This window comes from Grus americana, chromosome 1 (assembly GCF_028858705.1).
Source record: "Grus americana isolate bGruAme1 chromosome 1, bGruAme1.mat, whole genome shotgun sequence".
Taxonomy (NCBI): domain Eukaryota; kingdom Metazoa; phylum Chordata; class Aves; order Gruiformes; family Gruidae; genus Grus; species Grus americana.
Genome location: NC_072852.1, coordinates 99048097 through 99069293, shown reverse-complemented (window position 1 = coordinate 99069293; position 21197 = coordinate 99048097). Strand labels below are relative to the sequence as shown.

Sequence of the window (21197 nt, the reverse complement as noted above, 5' to 3'; positions counted from 1 at the left end):
AGCACAGTACTGTGATTTGTTTAAGTTCTAGCACACTACAATTGCTGTCTTATCTATTCTATCAGATTGCCTGTTTTCAAAGACCATTTTCTGGCTGGTATTTACCTTCAAAAAAACCAACCCAGAAGGACTGTAAGACTTACTTTCATCATCTGAATCGAATCCAAAGAGCGTCTGACACTTCTTTTGTGCAAGGTGAGCCTCAAGTGCTTCTGAATTACAGTAGATGGTCAAGCAGTTGCCACATCTAAATCTTTCTGTTGATTTGCTACAAAATTTATCTTGTTCAGAATGAGCATCTACTTCATCAGTCAAAATTTTTCTACGTTTTGGCATGCTAATGTATCGTTCATCGAGATAACTTGGAGGCAAGGGTCTAACATATGGTTTAGTTAAGATGACACCATATGAAGTATTCTCTGTTGTCGGATTTGGTTTAGAAGGTAATTGCGAGGCAGCAGCATTATTTTGTGGTATATCATGACAATTTTGTAAAACTGGTAACACTGACCCATTTTCTGTCCTTGTTTCATCTGCCACTCTGTCCAAAGGTATTTCTGATGACTTTGATGTCTGATCTAGGTCACTGTGCCCATTGACTAGTTGGTCACTAACATTACAGTTTTCAGAATTTGGCTGTAACACAGGCGTCTTTTGGTCTATCAAACTTAAAACTGTAGTGCTACTCTCAGATGAACTTTCATTTCCATTGTGAATTACATTATTTGCTTTCTTCTCAACACTTTGAATATATGTCTTTGGTTCTGTAGAATCCTTCCTTGATTTCCAAGTTGGAATCGGTAAATCTACAGTTTCATTTTCATGAATAGATTCATCATCATCTTGGTAACTACAAAGTTCTGAAGGATCATCTGAAGAATCCTTTTCGCTTGCATCTTCTGAACATTCTGGTGTTTTATTTAAATAATGCTGAGCCTCATGTTCATACAGCAAAGGGAGCTCCTCAAATAGCTCACAGCACTCCGCAAAATTGCATTGAGCTTTAAAAACAGTATGACTTTTTGTATGTTCTGCAAGCTCAGTTGAAAGCTTAAATCTCTGATTACAATTAAATTGTAAACAAAAGTAAACATTTGGATACACATGTCTCTTCAGGTGGTCTATAAAATGTTGGGAATCAGCAAATTTTCTCTGGCAGAACCGGCATTTTCCTTTATTCCACTTCATTATATGCTGCTGCACCTTCAAATCAGTCGGATGAGCTTTTCTTGCGTGTTTATTGAGGAATCTTATCTTTTTAAACACTCTAGCACAACCATTAGCAGGGCACTTAAAGCTTCCCTCCTCATCCATAGCATCAATGTCTTTTTGAGGGCAAAAAGCTCCATTCACTTTATGCAGAATAGGTGACTCTTTACTGGAGCTCTCATCTTCGGGCAAACTTTCTGCACTCAAAGCATCAGGAATATTATTAAAACAGCTGTCACTACTATTTTCAGTAGCATCATCCTGGTCACTTACATGGTTTTCCACCACATCAAATACCTGTTCTGCATTCTCCTCCTCCACTTGGACCACTTGGTCAGCACTTGGAGCTATTGCAGTCTCTGGTTCTTTATCTTTGGAACCATCAGAGTTCCCATTTTCAAGAGACAGAGAAACATCAGAACATTCTAGTTCATTAAGAGCAGGAGCCTGCTGATCAGCCTCAAGAACTGCAGCAAGATGTTGCCTTTCTATCTTCCTGACGTGATTCTTTAAGTGCTTCAGCATAAGTCCTCTTTGCCTGAACTTTCTGGTGCAAAGTACACAGGAAAAACTGCCCTTTTTTTGGTGAGCTTGTGCATGTTTCACAATGTGACCACCAAGAAATTCCTTGTTGCATATCACACAGCGGTGCCTTGGTACAGTTTGATCTAACATTTTAGATGCCTCAAGAGCTTCATGGTTCTTTTTGGCATTACCTTTGGACTGGGCTTCAGAGAGGTCTTCAGGGTCAAGCTCCCCATTGCTTACATCCGTTAAACAGACATGTTCCTCAGTCAGAGCCCTATACTCTGTTATCTTCTCTGTATTTGCAGTAGAGTTCTCCAGTGTACTTTCACTTAAGCCAATGAAGGCTTTATCCCCCAATAATGCTAAACAATTCTGCTTGATCATCAAGAAATTCCAAAACTCAGGATCAAAAAACAAACCTTTTTTCAAAATTGGAAGCAATTCAAAACGTACACGGTTTTGAACAGAACTAGTGCACTCATTGTATTCTTCATCTGCACATTTATATAAGTGTTCAACAGTGTAGTAAGATTCCAAAGTGCGCTCAAGAAAAAAGATTGAAAGAGCACAAATTCTGAGGATCTCCAAGTCATTTGGCAGAAAATGAGCAATTGCTTTATAAATAAGACTTTTCATGTTGGGATCTTCACGGAGGTCCAACTGTAGGGCACATCCACATATCTCAACACATATCTGAAGACCATCTTCACCAACCTGCAGAAAGAAAATTACAGTGTGCATAATTATGGAGTATGCATAATGGTATTTTTCTTGTGGGCTTATAAAAGTCTACAGCTTGAAAGTAAAATAAAAAAAAAATCAAACCCACAGGAAAAAAAGAACTACTGTAAACAATGCCCAAACATCAACATCCCATGTATTTATATTCATCTATTTGCAAAACAGTTAGGAGTTCAGAAAGCATCCTGCTAGTAAACTTCACCTAACGGCATGTACATTTTAAAACAATGCTCAGATAAGACCAAAAAAATATAGATACAAAAATGCTCAAAAATAACATCTGGTTTGCACTGAAAGCTATACAGCTACTGTCCACAAAGCTTCAGATACTTTTGCCATGTGCAGTTCTATAGCTAAAGACAATTAATTATTTGGGGATATAAAAGAAGACTGCAGCAAATCATATCTAATCTAGCAGTATCTTCTCTCTGCTGCATTTCCTAGGCTCTTTCACACTATAACTGGACAGTTACTCTATATTTTGTCCCTGTTCTAACTCATTTAACTTGCATTGCATAAAAACACAAGCTATAAAACATTGCCCTCAATTTTGAACAATGACCACCAGGAAAACCATAACAATCAATGGCCAAGCACTCTGAAAGGCTTGACTTTTCAGAACTGACAAACTATCCCTCCAGTGGGCAGAATCCCTATTCCACACTTTAGGCTAGGGGCCCAGGCATGAACATGTAATTTGGAGGGATGATCAGAAACATACTGCATGAGAGGTAGCAGATTAAAGTAAAAAGAGTTTCAGGAAGTTTAAAATAATTAATACCTACCTATATTTAAATGTGTGTTAAGAAATACATACAATGCTCCATATGTAGTGGGCTATTAGAAAAATACAATCATTCAGATGCAAATACAAATAAAAATCATCCATGTTACCACAAGTATTTTAGAATACATACTGAGATGAAAATCTTGAACAGCTGCAAATCATTGCATTTCAAACTGTACAGCAGCACCCATGACAAAATAATTTATAATTCATTTAGGACATAGAATACGAAGGAACTCTGTTCAGTCAGGTTAATGATAAAAACCAACACTGGTTTGGAAACAACTTGCGTTCTTGTGCGTGAAGCATTGCACATTACATCTTTTGCAGATGTCTGTATGGGACAGGATAAGACTAACATCCGAAGCATGAAACACAGAGCACTTCTGAAACAAAATTATGTCTTCTATCTTAGTCTAGCTTTTCCTTTATGTTACATTAAGCATTTCTTCAGATTTGATTAGAACTGGTGAAGGAATTCAGAACTTAACAAGGGTGAAAGGCAGACACAATGGCATTACACAAGTCCTATTTCCTTAAGGAGCCAAGCTTAAAAAAACCCAATGCCTGATGTATTTTTCACCTTTACTCCACATATTTATTATTAATTTCCCTATTTATTTATAGAGAATGACATTCCTCAAACTTACTGCAGACAGAAAAACTCAGAATTCAGTAAAAAAAAATCTTAGACGCACAACATATCAAGGGCAATCATAATATTGAAGCACATTCTGGAATTTGACAAAATTTTTCAGATAATATTGCATCCTTCCCTACCCCCTCTTAACTTTCCACAAAAAGTGGCCTTTACACAATATAAACATCACTTCTCTTTACTTTAACTAGTTACAAAAAGAATGGGGGGTGGGGTAAAACAAACAAAACTTACTTCATCCTTAATGACTTTCATGAAAGGGAAAATTACTCTGACATTTGTAGCAATTCTTAAAAGCTGGTAGCACTGGTCGACAAATACTTGTTTTGATGGGTTAGATTTAAGCTGCAGTTTACTCCAAATGAAGATCAGGTCCCTAAAAGTACAGAACAACATATTTCAATTATTTTCAAACTATCACTAAGCATGATGCATTACTAAGAACAACTATTTGCATATTCTGTAACTAAAATAGTATTTGAAGGAGTAATACCAATCTAATTAACACTACAACTGTACACCATGTGCCCAATGGAAAATGCAATTTAATTACTTTGTTAAAGCATTCAGGGTGTCTCCTATCACTGAGCCAATTAAATATGCAACAAAATATTAATGTATTCAGCTTAGTATCAGAGAACTGCATAATAAAATCAGATGCTACAGCACCTAGCCCTTAACAGCACAGGCAATAAACGTCAGGCTGAACAGCAAGCTCTGTGTGTTCCTGGGATTAAGTTACTTTCAGTGCAAGGATGAAGAGTCCTTCAGGAAAAGTAGTGTTTGAATGTGGAAAATGGCAGTGTTGTAGAAAGCTAGCTTCTAATATGGTCCATTGACAAGATATATTGATGTTCTCCAGTTATATATATTACAACACAGTTTTCTTTTTTTACTGCTGTCATCACTGGTATTTTTAGCCAACAGCAGTTATAGTAAAGTTTCAGGCTCCACAGCTATTCGTACATCTCTAGCATCTTCGCTCTAATAACATTTCTGACTGATACAAGGAAACATAATAATAGATTGCTAGACTCTGCAGCAGAGCTCCTGCACAGGTAACATGCTTAGCCTATAAAATATAGCTAATTGGAATTTACAGCCTGTAATTTCTATGCACTTTAATTCAGAGACTCAGAAAGGCAACTGGACTTTACTTTTAGTTTTAAGAAAACTTTCCAGAACAAAGATTTCACACAGGAGTAGATATTGTTAGGACTAGGCTGAAATCCCACCATAATAGTACAAGGAAAACATGGGACCAATCGACTTTCATTTTCTGAAGGAAGACACTTTTTTATTCCACCAGCCTCCTCCCTCAGAAAACACAAACCCAGTTACTGACGAAATATTTAGTTGATCTTCCGGAGTCTCTAGTCTGTGCCAGATATAAATCAGACAAGCCTTTTGAGCTTGTCTACTGAGGTCAGTGCCTGCATGAAGGGAAGTGACAGAACTGCTTATGACAAAACACCAACTTCACCTTTAAATTTAGGACAGCTCTACAATTCTGCTTGAAATTTTTTTGGGGAAAAAAAAAAAAGAGCTAGATAAGAGGTTTCATTCAGAACCCAAGAAAACTGAAGTTGAAAGAAAGATGAAACTTACATGGGGGAAACTGTGAAAAGGGAGTTCTGTAAGCAGCTCTACCCACAAAAAATTAGTCTTACAGGTTTTCTAAAGATACAAGCTGTTCACTTCTGCCTTTACCAGGCTGGAAAACTAAATTCCTGAAAGTCACGTACAAGTTTTAAACTGGCGTCCTCGTGCACCAGAGCATTCACAAAAAAAAAAAAAAAAATCAGTAAAAATCTCAACCTGAAATACAAAAGAATGAACTGAACATTTGTGCTGTTACATGTTACAGCAGTTAAATAATACAACTTATTCTCTGCTTTGTCTCATACCATTTCAGAGCAAGCCACTTCAACACTAATCCCAGAGAATTTGAGAAAACTCAAATTATTCTTCTGAGAGATTAGTGGTTGAAGCGGCTTGCCATGTGTTCAGGCAAGTGGCTTGCACAAGGAAAGAGCTGAAAAAGGAATGGAGAAAACCAAAACTAGAAGGAACAGCTCCATGGGTGAAGAACAAGTTGTTAAATCAGTTTAACCACCATTTAACTAGACCCTGATGTGAAATAGTATTTCAGTCTTATTCCTCCATGTAGACATGGAGGCTTCTTCTCAAGCACATTTCTGACTTTGATAATGATTAAGGATTAAAGCATTCTTGAAGAGCTGACTGGACTCTATTTTGACCACTTAAATGCTTTGGATACCAACTTTAATGCTGAAGTCAGCAGCACTTGAGTTATTTCTGTGTCACTGACCACAACACAGACGATAAACTTGAGATAATGTAGGAAGGGGTAGTTTTCTATTTGCTCAATTATTACAGCATAGTACTATAGTACTTAATGATATTTTCTTCTTGGATAGTAAAACCTAGCTCACACTGAGGCCTGTGCTTAACCTATTATGGACATGCGTTGGGGCAACTTATATTGTTACTGGGAGATCACAGAACTCGGTATCTCTTTACCAGAGGCAACCAGGTACTCCAGCCTGTTAACCCCCTGCAAAATACCAGACCCACTGCGTGCCTCCATCAGCAACATAAGATACTGGTTAAACCCGCCCTTAGCTAGATCTAAAACCTTTGCTACTGTTGCTAAGTAGAAAGTCTATGTTTCCTTGGGTATAGATTGCACACTTTCCAAGAATGTTATCCAATTCACAAAAAATACCTAAAGGCCAAAGACCAATCAAACATGTGGAAAAAATTCATTGACTTACTGAATTTACTGCATAGGAACAACTTGGAAACAGCCAAAAGAGCATTTAAAAATTGCCTGGCAGACAAGGCAAGCCATTCTGCTATGCCTGTTCCATCAAACTTTTGGCTGGTTTCCTGAAGAAACATCACTTTTTGATATTAGAAAGTCATTACTCACATCATCATGGACTGATCTCTTACCAATACCTTGTAGGCAAATATTTCTAGTGAGACCAAGCACAACTTGCTTTGTGATTAATTTGTAAGTGGACTTTCACTTCAGAAAAAATAATTCAGAACATCTGAATCTAGAATTTATTCTTATCATCAATAAAAAACAGTAAGAGTTTTGTGACAGAGCTGCTTAAAGTCCATCTTCCTCTGAAATAATGAGAGCTAATGGTTTCATTATCAAGATTTCACGTAGGCTGCTTCACATGAAGTGATAGCAAGTATCTGTTATTTACAGCTGCTAGTAGTGTTTGCTGCTAGATCTGCAAGGTCCTCAATTCCAGACAAGGCAAGATGATTTATGCTGTGCTGAAGACGTTAAAATATTCTGTAGGGAAAAATAGATGATGTGGGTTAATTTAACCTGGCTCCTACTTCTTAAAAAATTTGAATTACAGTATAATCATGCCTTCACAAGCTTTGTTCCACTCTGCATTATCTATTAAGCCTTATGCAGATTTCTCTTGTTGGGTATGCAATTGTTAAGGCTCTGCATCTGTAAAGAATGAAACAGCTGTTCTAGCTGCACAGATGTAACTGCTCTCAACTCTTACGAAGTTCCTCAAGTTCTATATTCTGAACAGAAGATTACAATACTAAGAGATGCCAAAATAGTTTCCTTGATAAACAAGCATCAAACAGTACTTTAGTCTTAGTCTCTTCCGGAATTTCATTTTTGACATCTACTTTACCAGAACATAAGGACAGACATCTTGTTTTGAATAGCGATTTTCAGAATGGATGATGCAAAACTTAACGATCAACTGGGCAAGAGCAAGATTTACATGTTACTACAGCAAAAGGTATACAAAGTAGGTTTAATTCCAATATTTAAAATACACTTCTTAAAAGACTGATTCCCCAAAACAGAAAGCACTAATCATGTAACTAATATGTGTAGGTTACATCTGCAAATTTCCTGGTAAGTAAGAAGCCAGGAGATGCAGCATTTAAGCAGGAATCAGCAAAGTCAGATTCCACTCCAAAGCCGGTCACTGGGCACACACAAACTATGTACCCTTTTGGTTGAACTTCTTCATCTGTCCTATGGCGACAGTCATGCCCACCTTTTTGTCTGGACAGACTGAATGAAAAATGCCACTAGGTATTGCCAATACATTGTATTATAAATGTACGTCATAATCATAATTCCAAAGGTTTTGATTCAACACAATCAATTACTCATCTAATAGTAAGGAAAAATTTTTTTTAACAAACCAAGCATTATCATGTCTGACCTTCATTACTTCCTCCAGAAAAAAAAAAAAAGCAGACATCCTAATTTTTGGTTCCCTGAAATCTGGAAACAGGGAAATCCTATATAGACTCTAAACTCCATCTTAGTTACACAGATTAATAATTTGATCTCTATTGATTGAAAAAGAAAATCAAATCCTTGCTGAATAAGCCTTTTGCTTCAACTATGTAATCAAATTAAGCATACTTTACCAAGGAATGCAGATGTTAATTCAGGTACAGAAATTATACAGGCTAAACAGAAGGATTATCTTCCTTAGGCATCTTTCAGTCCTCAGAGTGATGAAATTTGTTTTGAAAACTCTTTAGAAAATACTTCTTGGCCATAAAAATGTCCAACTATCAAACTGATTCAGTGTGCATGAAGACATTCTTAAATGTTTTCTAGACAACCACCATTTATGTTATTTTACAAAGTAAAAGTCTGCATAATTCATAGCACATTATCTGAACCATATATTTTCTTTTTAGACACACTGGTGACATACTAGTTTGGTTATTATAAGCAGTGTCATTTAACTAGCAGAACAGTAAAATATCTGCATTGCCAGAGAGTCTACAGACTGCATATTGTTACACCTTCCTAATAATAAATGCCATCTTTATAGGTATTTACAGCCTAAAGTATGTAAAGGCTCACCCTCCTGTTACTTTGAAACAGTTAGTATTATGTACTGTGTAGGCTACCAGTGCACACAATTGTGTGTAAAAAGGCAACAGGCATAACAGATGTACCAGGAATGTTTAAAAATCATGTTAGAATGTTTTTTTCTGGTATTTTAAACTTAAGCTACATCTCCAAGTTAAATGAGTTTCATTTTGGCAATAAGCATTTGTTATCTGCTAAGCTGCTTCACCAGAAAGAAAGTATTTACCATATACAATACATGTCCCCATTTTGAAGCTGTGGGACTAGGAACGATTCACATAGCTGTAAGGCTAAGGTAGTCTTCCCTTCTTTTTCAGTGTTGCAGATGATCTCAATTCCACTCTTGCAATCAGTCCTCAATAAGTGCTATACAATTAAAATAAAATCAATTTAGATAAATGTGCTAACATGAAATAAAAACCTATCAGACCTTGCTATATTAAAGAGGCTACTGAAAACTTCAGGAATTGCTATAAACATAGGATTTCTTTGGAACAGCTTTTGTGTAGGTCTGTAAATAGAGATTTTGGAAATAGAGCTCTTTCATATTTCTTAGAGTAATGACAATCAGAATAATTGAGAAATTAAGAGACTACACAAAAGCACTTTTTTGCATGATGGTAGCTTGTTCTTAAAACAAGGTTAAAAAAAGCATTGTTATCTACGTAAGTGCTATCAGTGGTAAAAGTAGGGCCACAATCAGCTAGAGTGTCATTTTACATTCTGGGGCATCATTAAAAAAAACTTTAAGGCTAGCAAAAGTATATAATGTACAAGACACTGGACTGACATCAATTAGGCTCAAGTGCTTTTGCTAGAATAATAGTCAATAGTAAAATAGTCCATACTAGCACAATGAAGTTACAAAATATCAATGACTCAAGTTATTTAGGGAATATATCTACAAGTAAACTTGGCCAAAAAAATTGCATTTAGGTCAACAAGACTTGTAGGCGTTTAACATTTAACTTTTCAAAGCTTAAGCCAGCACTAAGTTAAGCAACACCGACCGGTGTAGTTGCCTGATTTTATGACATTTGGTTCTACAAAAACAGAGTTCCATATGCTCCTCTTGACAACTTGTATACAGTAAGTATAATGTACCACTTCATTAAAAAAATGTATACTAACAAACAGTACCTCCTGGAATAGCTGATCTTCTAATGGTGACATATAAAGACAGGTGAAAAGAGCTTGATGGAAATACAGATCTTTACTGATATCTGGATGATTTATGCAAGATTTGATAAGAGCCATTGCCTCAGGGATGCGTTCACAGGCAATAAGGTATCTGGCACGTAGTTCAAAGAACAGTGGATTTTCAGAGCTTAAATATTTGTTAACTGTGCAGAAAAGAAAGATTTAAAGGCAATTAGAATATGAAGTCCAAACAACAAATATATTTAAATGTAATGTTGTTTTTAATAGTGCAATGTCAACAAATAATATAAAAAAAAAAGGCTCTGCTAAAGAAGCTATCAAATATTAAATTAAATACCATCAGGAATCTGTCCTTCTGCTTGGAAACAGAAATTGTTATTTTTCTTACATCAGTAATCTAATTCAGTACTTTGTTTCTAACAGGTTAACACAAGGTGCTGCAAAGGATTAGTAAAATATACACTATATAGAAGCAAATAAGAAAATTCCTTTCTTTCTCAGCACTGGAATCTGGGTGATTGTCAGAAGTATAGGATTGACATCACTTCCAAGGCTATAACTATTTAAAACAACTAAGGATACTCATTACCCATTAAAATGGAAGAGCTCAGAGTGGTGAAAAAGTTAACTACAATTCACATGCTGTTGCTTTAAGTAACTTGGAACACCTTGATTTTGTCTGGAGAAGTGGAAAATATACTTTTTCTTCCTCTGAAAGTGCTACTGGGCACTATTCTTACATTTAAATCCTAAATATTTTTAAATTCTAGGCCATAATTTCTGGCAATCTGTTTTTCAGATCTAAAAGCTAATCTTAAAGCTAACATTTGAATGAAATCATTTCAGCTGAAATACTCAAAATACTTAACATTTAAGTAATTGGGAAATTATGGAATACATAGAAGACATGCTTTAGATCTCTATTATAAAAGATCATATAGATTCTAGTGTCTCTTCGGATTAAAAGTTAAAACATCCCTCAAGGCTACAAAATACAATAATGCTGCTTTTACTTTGAGAATTGTTGGCATCTTAAGTAAATGCACACTCTGAGATGTTAACACTGCGTTAACATTTATGTAATGTGTTGGACAATATGGCCTGATCATCCTCTCATATTTTCAACAGCTACCATAAGAGAAAGAGTTAGAACCCCACAGTTTCTAGTGCATGCCCTGTAGTACTGTACAGTGTCTCATATTTTTAACAAAGAAAAAAGAAAGAGATTGTCAATTTAATGTCAATGAAGGCTAGAAGTGAGGATGGGAAGTTTCTACCTTAGAAGGAACTTGCATAAAAAAAAAAATTACAAGCAGCTTAAAGTGACACTTAAAAGGATTAAAGAACCTTTGAAAAACCACAATCTGAACAGCCAAGAGAAATTTTTTCCCAAAAATAAAAAGATTAGTTGTATAACAATCTTTCACAAAATTTTTTTTTAAAGGACGCCTGGTTTGAAAGACATTCCTTATGGTCAGAAATTGGATTTCTCTAGCATCTTTATTTTTACGCAAGCTAATGGTATTATATGCTAATGAATGCTTAAGGAATATTATTCAAGGTAACAAAGTTTTAGATGAGATTTCTTAATAGATGTACAGAAAGGTCCACTGTAAGAGAAGATCACATTCCCACTATCCATTAGCACGTCTGGGTAAAAACTTAGGAAAGAAGACTGAAAGAAAAGCCAGCATCTAACAGTGGTCACTAGCTGCAAGAAAAAGTGACCATACAGAACAATCCTTAAAGCCAAGTAAAGGCCTCTCCTTTTTTGAATTAACATACTTAAGATAATAAGCCCCATCATCGGTTCCATATGCAAATATTACCCAACAGATTACTGAATATCCACATTGAAAAATTAGGCCAGAAATACAGAGCTTTTCCTATGTGCTAATGTTAAGAAAATGCTGCGCATGTAACAACTGGATGTAACATCCTTTTCCCTCAAACAAGGGGAGATTGCAGTCCGCAACGCTGGTTAACTTCTTACATCATTCCCACTTTCTGTGTGGGGAACTCTTAGGTCAGTACACCCCCCTGCTCCATGAATGAGAATCCCACTTCTGACAGCAGGAGCTCCCAGGGAAGGGGTCTTGTACACCCTCCAACGCTGTTTTTAAACAGACTGCAAGTTCCAGCTACATCACTGGCAGGATTGAGCTCCCTCCCTGAAGTGGAATGTCCTCTTTTCCCAAGGCAGCATTTACAGCTCTTCTAACCCCCCAAGCAAAAGACAACGGCTAACTATAGCAGCATTTAGCCAAGTCTGTCATACATTAAAAACGGCTTGGGGAAAACAACATCTATTCTTGTCCAGGCAGCACGTGCGGCGCTCTGCTTTAGAACGATAGATGCCTACTATCAGCTTAGAAACTCATTAACTGCTTGCATCTGAGTGTACAATATTCTCTTCTAGATGTTCACAGCAGGCTACCTTATTGTCCCTAATCTATTAGTTTATCGCTCCTATGTTTCAACCCTGCTATTTTTCTTTAAACCTCAAGACTGCCTTCCTTTCCAGCCATCTTAAAATAGACTGCAACATCTCAAAGCATACTACAATTCATGTAAAGACAGGCACAGCAAGGTCTGTCTTGGCCTAAGCTTCTCCGTGTAATTAATGAATCCAAGACAGGATTATGTAGTTCACACAATACGTATTTATCAAACTGACTTTTGCAAGTAATGGTTGGTGATTCAGCAATAATAGGCAGTTTTCCTCATTTAAAATAGTGATCCCTGAGGGAACTACATGGGCAAGTTTCAAAATATACACCGAATACTGCCAGCCTATAAAGCAGCACAGAATGTTTGCTTTGTGGAAGACTTCACAAGAATCAGATTTTAGAGGAAGTGAGACAAGAAAGTAAAAGCTTCCAAAGGTATTATCTAAAATAAAATGTTTTTCATCACAAATAAGATATGCCAAGGGGGTGCCGGGGGATATCAGAAGATAAAAGGAGGAAGAATAATTCAGCAGAGGGGAAGATGTGGCCTGCAACAAACGGAAACAAAATGATCCTCTAGTGACAACAGGCAGTCTCATTCCTACTCTGCCAGGTTAAAACTAAGTAAAAATCCTCAAACTGTTACTATCCTATAAAGCTCCATTATGGTCAAGGGAATCACTAAGGCAAAGGACTAAACTAATTCTTTGCTGCAGACATGGAGATTAAGACCTAACTTTAGACCATAACTACCAAAAGTTCTAGAGTTCGTCGTGCAATGCAGAACAAAAGAAGGATAATCTTTGTTTTCATTTTGTTTCTGTAGGTATTTGACTAGAAGTTTATCAGATATATAATAAAAATCACAGGTAAACTATGTTGCTCAAGCACTTGCTTCACAGAGAGAGAAAACAAAGACTATCCACTTAATCATGTTTATTTGCTATCAAAATACTTTCTCTGTTTAAGGAGGCAGCTCACTGAGCTGTTCCAACTTTATAGTCCTCTCCCTCTCTTTCCTGAACGAACACATTGTCATCAACACAGTAATGAATTTGAATCATGCATTACACCATAGTAACTAAAGAAAAACTACTGTTTTCTATCACTATCAAATAGAAATAAGTTTTAATAGGTGCTCTGTGAACACTGCTAGCAAATACATTGCATAAAATGTTAGTAAAGACTTTACTGTAGAGTGGATATTTTTCCCCTCATGAACTTTCATTAACATTCCAATAATGTTTGTTTCCACACACTGTTAAAAATTCTGGTTTATTTTGCAACCTAAACAGATATATCTCTCCTACTCCCAACTCTAGAGATTACATATACATAAACAGAAAGCAGCTATCAGATGTAGTCACGGGCCTCATTCTAAACAGAACCAAGAAAAGCCACAAACCCAAGTATTTACAATTTAAAAGAAAAATTAAATGACTCAGAGCACCACAAAACAGAAATACACATCAGGCCCTCCCCTGATCATGTTACTTCAGTAGCCTAACTCAAGTCAAGTCACTCTGCATGCTCTTTCAGGGGTTGAACACCTGGATTTGCTAAATTCATTTTGTAAGTAACTGCTCAGTAGCCTCTTGTATCTGAATAATCTGATCTCCACGCTACATAAGTAGACTTAAAGAAATTTAGTTTTCTTTCAAATAAAAAAGGAACCAGTACATTTTACTACAGAAAAATAGTTACACTGTGTGCAAAGTCAGCTGACAACACCTGACTCTTAATATCAAAAATGCATAATTTAACACATTTTTCAGTACTCTAAAAAATTAACATGGTAAATGAAGTACCTAATTCCTGTGATACAGGCTTTGCTTTAAGAATTGCTTGTAATACTGGATCCTCCCATGGTCCACCATCTCGGATGATTCGAGTCACTAGTTCCAAGTTCATATTTCTGTATCTATTTAGAAGGTTCTGACATTCCTACATGTAAAAAGAAAAACAATTAGAAAGAAGAAAACAAAGTTGTCTAAAAATAGAGTTAGGTCATCCAAAAAGACACAAAACAAGAAAACCCACGCATGTTTAAATATTTCCTCAGTCAACAATTCAAGCTACAAAGTCTTTTATTGACCAGGCCTACACAAAGCCCTAAAGCAACAACTTATATTCTCTCAAAACAGTAATACAGAACTGTGGAACCTAGAAAGTTCACATCTTCTATAGGAACGCAGCAAGAGCCCGTCATTTGCAACACAATGCAAAAAAACCTTTCCTTGAATTAGAGATATTACTGGCATAAGCTGTGGGAGAAGTCTTTGCCTCATGCTAGTCTGTACAGATTTAGACATGTTGATGCTGGATTTGTGATCCAGTGACGGTGTCTGAATTCTATGAGGGAAAAACTGAATTAAGCCATATGAGTCACCAGCCCTCAAGCAACCGTTTTTCTCCAAATCTCTACATAACAGAAATTATGCTTGCCCAAAATAATCCGGAGTGTTTTAGCTACCCATGATTTTCACATACGTGAAGTTCTCCCCCTCCTTGTTATTTGTTGGTAAAAGTGTCAACATTAATGTTAATCAACAGTAGAATTTAAATCACAAGAAAAAGGTATCTAATTTTGAAACAAGAAAATGCAGCTTCTTCACATATGCTTTTTTCTGTAAATTCTTTTATTTTCAACTTTTTCTTCTATATTCAGATAAGTATGTTTGATGGTAAAAAATGGTTTAACAATGGTTTTCACTATCAGTTTGATTACACAACTGATTCAGAAATTCTTTATCTAGAAAATTATGTAAAAATATATTTTAATACATTCATTGTTTAAAAGTCAAGGCAATTAAGCATCATCATACAAAAGCACAGAGAAGAAAGTATTCTACATCACACTTTTTCCTAAATTCTGTCTTGTTCATAGACTGTTTTTGAAAAACACTCACTGCAGGACTGCCAAAATGTCCCATGACTCTTCTACAAGAGACTGTACCCATTCCTGAGGCTGCTAAGCCACTCCTTGACCCCATTCTTCCACCAATTCTAACCAAGCATGTAATTGCTGCTGGTTTGATAATTAAGCTAAGTAGTGCTGACATTTTGTAGCAGCAGTAACAAACAGGTATCAACAGAAAAATAACTAAGGGATAGCTATTTCTCAAACTGCAGTTTCATGATCAGTGTTAACAGAAGAAACCACCCTGCTTTTCATCCTTTCTTTCCCTACAACAGAGTTTCCTCCTACGATGGCACAAGTGCTTGTGTTCCCATGCAGTGAACTGAACTCTCAAAATCAGTTCAGGTCAAAAAAATCAAAAACTTATCTGACAAGAAAAAGTAAGTTTTTAAATCCGGGATCATTTATCTTATGCAGTTGTATATAGCCATACAAAACCTTGTCCCTGTCTAGCCAAGGGTACAACAGTTTTAACCAATGCAAGTTTATGCTGACCTGAAGAGTTCATTGAGATAGAGCTTCAATTTCAAATTTACTGTTTAAAACCACAGAGGGAAACTTGAGGTTTCATGTCATGAACTGGTACGCAACACTGGATGACATTAAGTTCTAATTAGATATAAACAAGCAAAGCTTCCCCCTTCTATATGAGAAACACACAAAATACGTCTTTAACAAGACTGGTATTACAAACAGAGACACATACATTGTACTTAGTCCAGGTAGATTCAAATAGCAATACTGATGATAAATGTAAGAATAAATGGCTTTCCCTTCAAATATCCTTTTTTTTTTCTCTTCTCCTTTCTCCCTTTGGGTATAAACCTAAGCAAAGCAGCTGCCTTCTTCCACTATAATGGCATGTTTCCTCCAGGTTATATATTCACAAAAACAGTCTTTACATGTACAAAAATAATATTGAAGGTTTATATGAAAGTAAGCAACACTACCTGGATTGAACCTAAAATATCTTTCAAAGGATCTTCATAGAACTCATCCTTTCCAAAGAACAGCAGCAATTCAAAAAAACTCCTAAAAAACAGAAGCAGTGACAAGTCAACCAAGCTAAAAATGTTAATTAAAAAAAATGAAACTACTATAAGTCTATTAGTTTTCACAGCACTAAAAACAAAATTAGACTTTAAGGTCTAGACCCGTTCCCATGCCAGAGTCACTCTAAAAAGTCTGGCTAACACCCACACTCCCTAAACGCAACTCACATTTCAAAAACTTGATGTTGGTCTGATATTTTGTGCTGGCTTTGGCAGTTAGACTTCCCCACACACACCCCAAACACATTTTTCATCAGACATCAAGTCACAAATACAATACAGCTACATATAAGCTAACAAGACCAAATCAGCAATAGAACAGATTATACTTAAGTACGACTTGAAATCCCTTCTGCCAAACCTTTTTCATAAGTTCAGGACATTTAGACTGATAGTACCTGCCCATTGATCTCCCTCAAGAATTCTTACATCCTCCGTGCTGCTGCTCCCCATTCACCGTTACAGAAGTGAACCTTCCTCAAAAGCCAAAGCATGTCAAGATATGCAGCCATTTTGAGGAATGAAGAGGACAACTGTAAAATTACTATAGTATGCACGGTATATAAGGAGTTGCATTCAAGGAATAGTAACTTCACATGAATGCAGATTCCTAACAATTCATATTTTCAAGTATGATAAGCACTTTCTACTAACACATTTTATTCCATTTCAGCCTGTCTTGCCATAACGCCCACTGAAGTGTCTCTATGAAGATGGAGGTTTAAAGGTGCTATTAATTTCATATTTCCAAATAAAAGCCTTTAAAGATTATTTTCAAAGGGAGAGCTTGTGTGCAAATATGCAAATGGAACTACGTTCATCTTCTGTGTGGCATTTAAATGAATTGATAAAACTTCAATTTTGCCATCACCAAGTTTAAGTAAATCAGGTCTACGTGCAGCAACATAAATTCACAGTGAATTGAGTGTTACCTCAAAAGAGGAGGCAGATAACGGAGGAGGCAGGACTGATCCTTTCAACTGCAGCCTAGATTCAAACTGACTTGTGGCCTCCATGTTTTCCATCGTCATAAAATACTTGTCTAGCATTTTATTTAATACAGTGACTGAGACAAACAATCTTGATAGCAGGATTGAAGGAGTACTGAAAGAAAAACTGTGCATCTAGGGCGCTTTAGAAATAGGACTCAACAGCAAAGGCTCTGGTCTCAAGAAAAAATGAGTATTTTTCTTTAAGATTATTCTAGACATTTTTTCCAAATGAACAGGGAAAGACAGAAGGAAGAGATGGAGAAGGTAGAAGATGACTCCTGGAAAAGGTTCCAGTGCTCTTCCAATCTACAGGTTTTTGACTCAAGATCATGCTGATGGCAATTTCTTTCCTGGCTACTATATTTAGTCTTTTGTTGCAACATTTTTTAAAAGAAAAGGTGGATTTTCATGAACAACTGGACAAGGAGGTCTTCTGCAAAACATTTAAATTCACTGCGGTTATCCCCAAATTTGAAGTCAAACTTGACTGTATTTAAAGTTAACACCCAAAGTATTCCTAAACCTCAAAATGTTTTGTTTCTAATAAAGTTAATTCAAAAGAGTTTAAAAAGCAGACTTAAGGCATTTTTTCCTTTCAATACTATTTTCAGAAATACTGTGCATTAAAAGATCTTAATATTCACCAAAACAAAATGAAGTTTTGTATGGGAATAACGCAAAAGTATCATAAACTTAGGTTTCCTTTAGATTATGCTGCAGTATTTTTTATGCTAACCAGCAATAAGCTATGCCAAAAACAGACCTAGAAAATTTAAGCTACACATTCATTATGTTCAATGACAGAATTTTGCTCCAGAATAGGTCCTTGAATCTTAACCCAAATATGGATGGGGAAAAAAAAACTACCCAGTACCCAAATAAGTACTTTGTTCTGAAAAACATTATCTCATTTCATGTTGATAAACAACATTTTGCAGCATACTTGACTCTCAGGAAAGGTCAGGCATGAGTCATGTCATGATCTGGAAAGCAGCCAAACTGGAACTTAAATAGTAAGACAAAACAAGTTATAGCAAATGATGCATGCATCCTTTTTTTTTTTTTTTTGCTTTGACTGATTTAAAGAGAATACCAGCTTGACAAAATAAATAAATAAATAAGTAAAACCTGGAAATTAATAGTGAACAAGTGTAAGCTACAGTCGTCTTCTCTATCCTGTGCAACCTGTTCTAGGTAAACCTGCTTTATCAGAGGGGTTGGACTAGATGATCTGCAGAGGTCCCTTCCAACTCCTACCATTCTGTGATTCTGTATCAATGCACCCGCTCTACACACTGAGTAATAAAGAAAGCTATCAAAATATGTTTCCTCATCACCAGTCTCCAATTAAAATTACTATACTCAATTCCAGGTTGGAGCTGTTCTCTTACAGTCTGCAGCATTGCACGTCCACATTTACATTCATTTCTTTATAATAATGGTGGTTCCATATTTATCTTATCACTACTTTGACATTAGTGGCATCAGAAGATTGCCCAAGAACACTAGTATGCTGGCACCATTATTAAAAAACCCTGATATGAATGGTAATACAGGTGCTGCCTCATTTGTGATGAATAGCAAGGCTAATAAATATAGGAAATGCAACAGTCACTACTGTTAATAGTTTATTGTCTGGTTACCAAGGAAATCTTACTCAAGTATGACAATACAGTCAGGCAGATTTTTGGTCTCCAAGAACTAAGACTTAATATATGCCAAATTTTGCAAAAAAGAGGTTCGAGCAAGGTTTCCCAGGTAACTGCAACTATTAAGTCCCAGGATTCCTCTATGGTATCACATGCAAAACTATGCCAGTCAGGCAGAGTCAGAAGAAACAAACTGGCATTTTAGAATGGAAGAAAATCTCTTCTAGATTATCAGGAAGTGACCACCCTACATACAACAAATACCTGCATTTCTACCTTTTTTCCTCCCAAGCTTTGATATTTAAAAATATATAAAAGTGTGGTTTGAACTTTGAGGTTTGTTTTTTGTTTTCTCCTAAGAACTAGTGGGGAAAAAAAAAAGTCACCATGTTTTGGTGCAACTGCTAGTCATTCTCCAATACCTGAGCATTCCAGTTTTAAAAATAGTGATCTTCTGATTCCATAAATAGTCCCATGTCAAATAGTTTCACACACACACAAAACAGTGTATCTCTCTGGTAAAGTTTCACCAGCACTTACAGATAGCAGATACTCTGTAAGTGTATAGAATAAAGCCTCGACTTCTATGTAATTAGTACTGATAGCTCAAGAACAGTAGAAATGATAATCAACCCAGTTCTCCTGACCGTGTAAACTAAGAGAGGAAGACTAGGAGAGCATTCACTTCTGCTAACTAGAGGTGGGAGCAAGACATTTCCACGCAAAATTCCAAACAAAAATATCAAGCTGTATTTGAAAGCACTGCTCAACAAGAAAGCAGTTTAACCAGCTGGACAAATAAATCTGATTTACTCAAACCAAACTTGCAATAAAGTTAGCTTTTAGGTTTTTGTCTCCATCTGCTGCGAGAAGATCAAATACATCGCATCTTGGCTAAATGTATCTAACTCGCTTAAAGATTTTTATTTTTTTTTCCTTTCATTCAACATTGAGGTTTTGAGACCTGAAAAGGAGGTTTTTAGAGCAAGAAAAAAAAAATGGGACTTTTACTTATGTACTGATCATTATTACCCTGATACTTTCAGGCTTCATGTGGGAAAACCACTAATGCATCAAGAAAATTGAGAATATAGCAAGATTTATGACCAAACATTCTGCAGTTCTTTGTTAAGTTGAATGTAACTTTTGGTCAGTTAAATGTATAATAAGTCATTCCCATAAGCATTTTGATGACTCAAACATAAAAATCAATTTTAAAATTAACTCATTTCTTAAACACTACAAGAAATTTATATTAAATACTTATTATATCACTACAGGTAGAACAGCAAAGACTCCAGATAACTTTTATTTACAATTACATGCTGTCAAAGGTTGGTCTTCAAATACTCCAAAATAAGATTTTCCAAAAAGGAGTCTGTATGGTGATTACCTATTGCTTCAGATTATTCATTTTGCCAGAAAAACCTTATGACACAACACTAATACCCAATTTGAATATTTAACAAGGACATAAAAAGACTAGACTAAATTCTAATGTTTGTATCCTCAGTTAGCAATTCTTGGTTCCACATAGCTCAGTCACCTGACAAAACCACTCTTAAAAGCTCTGAGGATCTCTAAGACCCTATCGCTATTATAAAAGTAACATAAACAGCTTATATTGTAAAGGAAGTAATAAAAACCAAAAAAGATGTACTTACAAAGCTAGGCTACTCAATACATATTGTACGTGCTCACATTCAGCTGGGAATGATACACAGGCAGATGTGAAACAACAGAGCGCTGTCTGAAGCACCTGAAGCTGAGGCAAAGGAACCTGCCATCTTCCAGCATAGTCTTCAACAACCTGATGACAAAAAAAATTGAAATACATATTACAATGTAAAACACTCTAGTCAGAAATAATACGTAGCTAATACCGTATCTGCTTTATCTCCCCTCTTTCTCCCTCAGAAGTAGGGTTTGTAACCAAAAGAACTGACCATTTTGTGTCACTAAACCAAAAAAATAAATAGAAATGTTATATACCAAAGATGTACCACAAAAGACCTTCAACTATTCTTTTCAGAGGGTAAGGCAGGAAATCTTTTCTTCTTACATATCACAGTAGATATTACACTCTGCATTTAAATACAAGTTTTTATTTTGCAAGAGGATACAAATTAGAGTCT

The 21197-nt window shown here is 35.9% G+C and overlaps 1 protein-coding gene across 2 annotated transcripts in view; it reads right to left on the bottom strand.

The window, feature by feature from the left end:
* The window catches only part of ZNF654 (zinc finger protein 654), a 40269-nt gene that overhangs the window by 1165 nt on the left and 17907 nt on the right, over nt 1–21197 (bottom strand). Inside the window, exons 2-8 of one of the 2 annotated variants that reach the window (XM_054838972.1) lie at nt 20727–20872; nt 16320–16401; nt 14258–14393; nt 9979–10181; nt 9065–9204; nt 4158–4299; nt 144–2451 (exon numbers count right to left, since the gene is read on the bottom strand). In XM_054838972.1, the coding sequence (XP_054694947.1) occupies nt 144–2451; nt 4158–4299; nt 9065–9204; nt 9979–10181; nt 14258–14393; nt 16320–16401; nt 20727–20872 (3157 nt within the window). Of the gene's footprint in view, nt 1–143; nt 2452–4157; nt 4300–9064; nt 9205–9978; nt 10182–14257; nt 14394–16319; nt 16402–20722; nt 20873–21197 lie in introns of those variants that run through there. The other variant, XM_054839068.1, reaches the window with a different exon arrangement.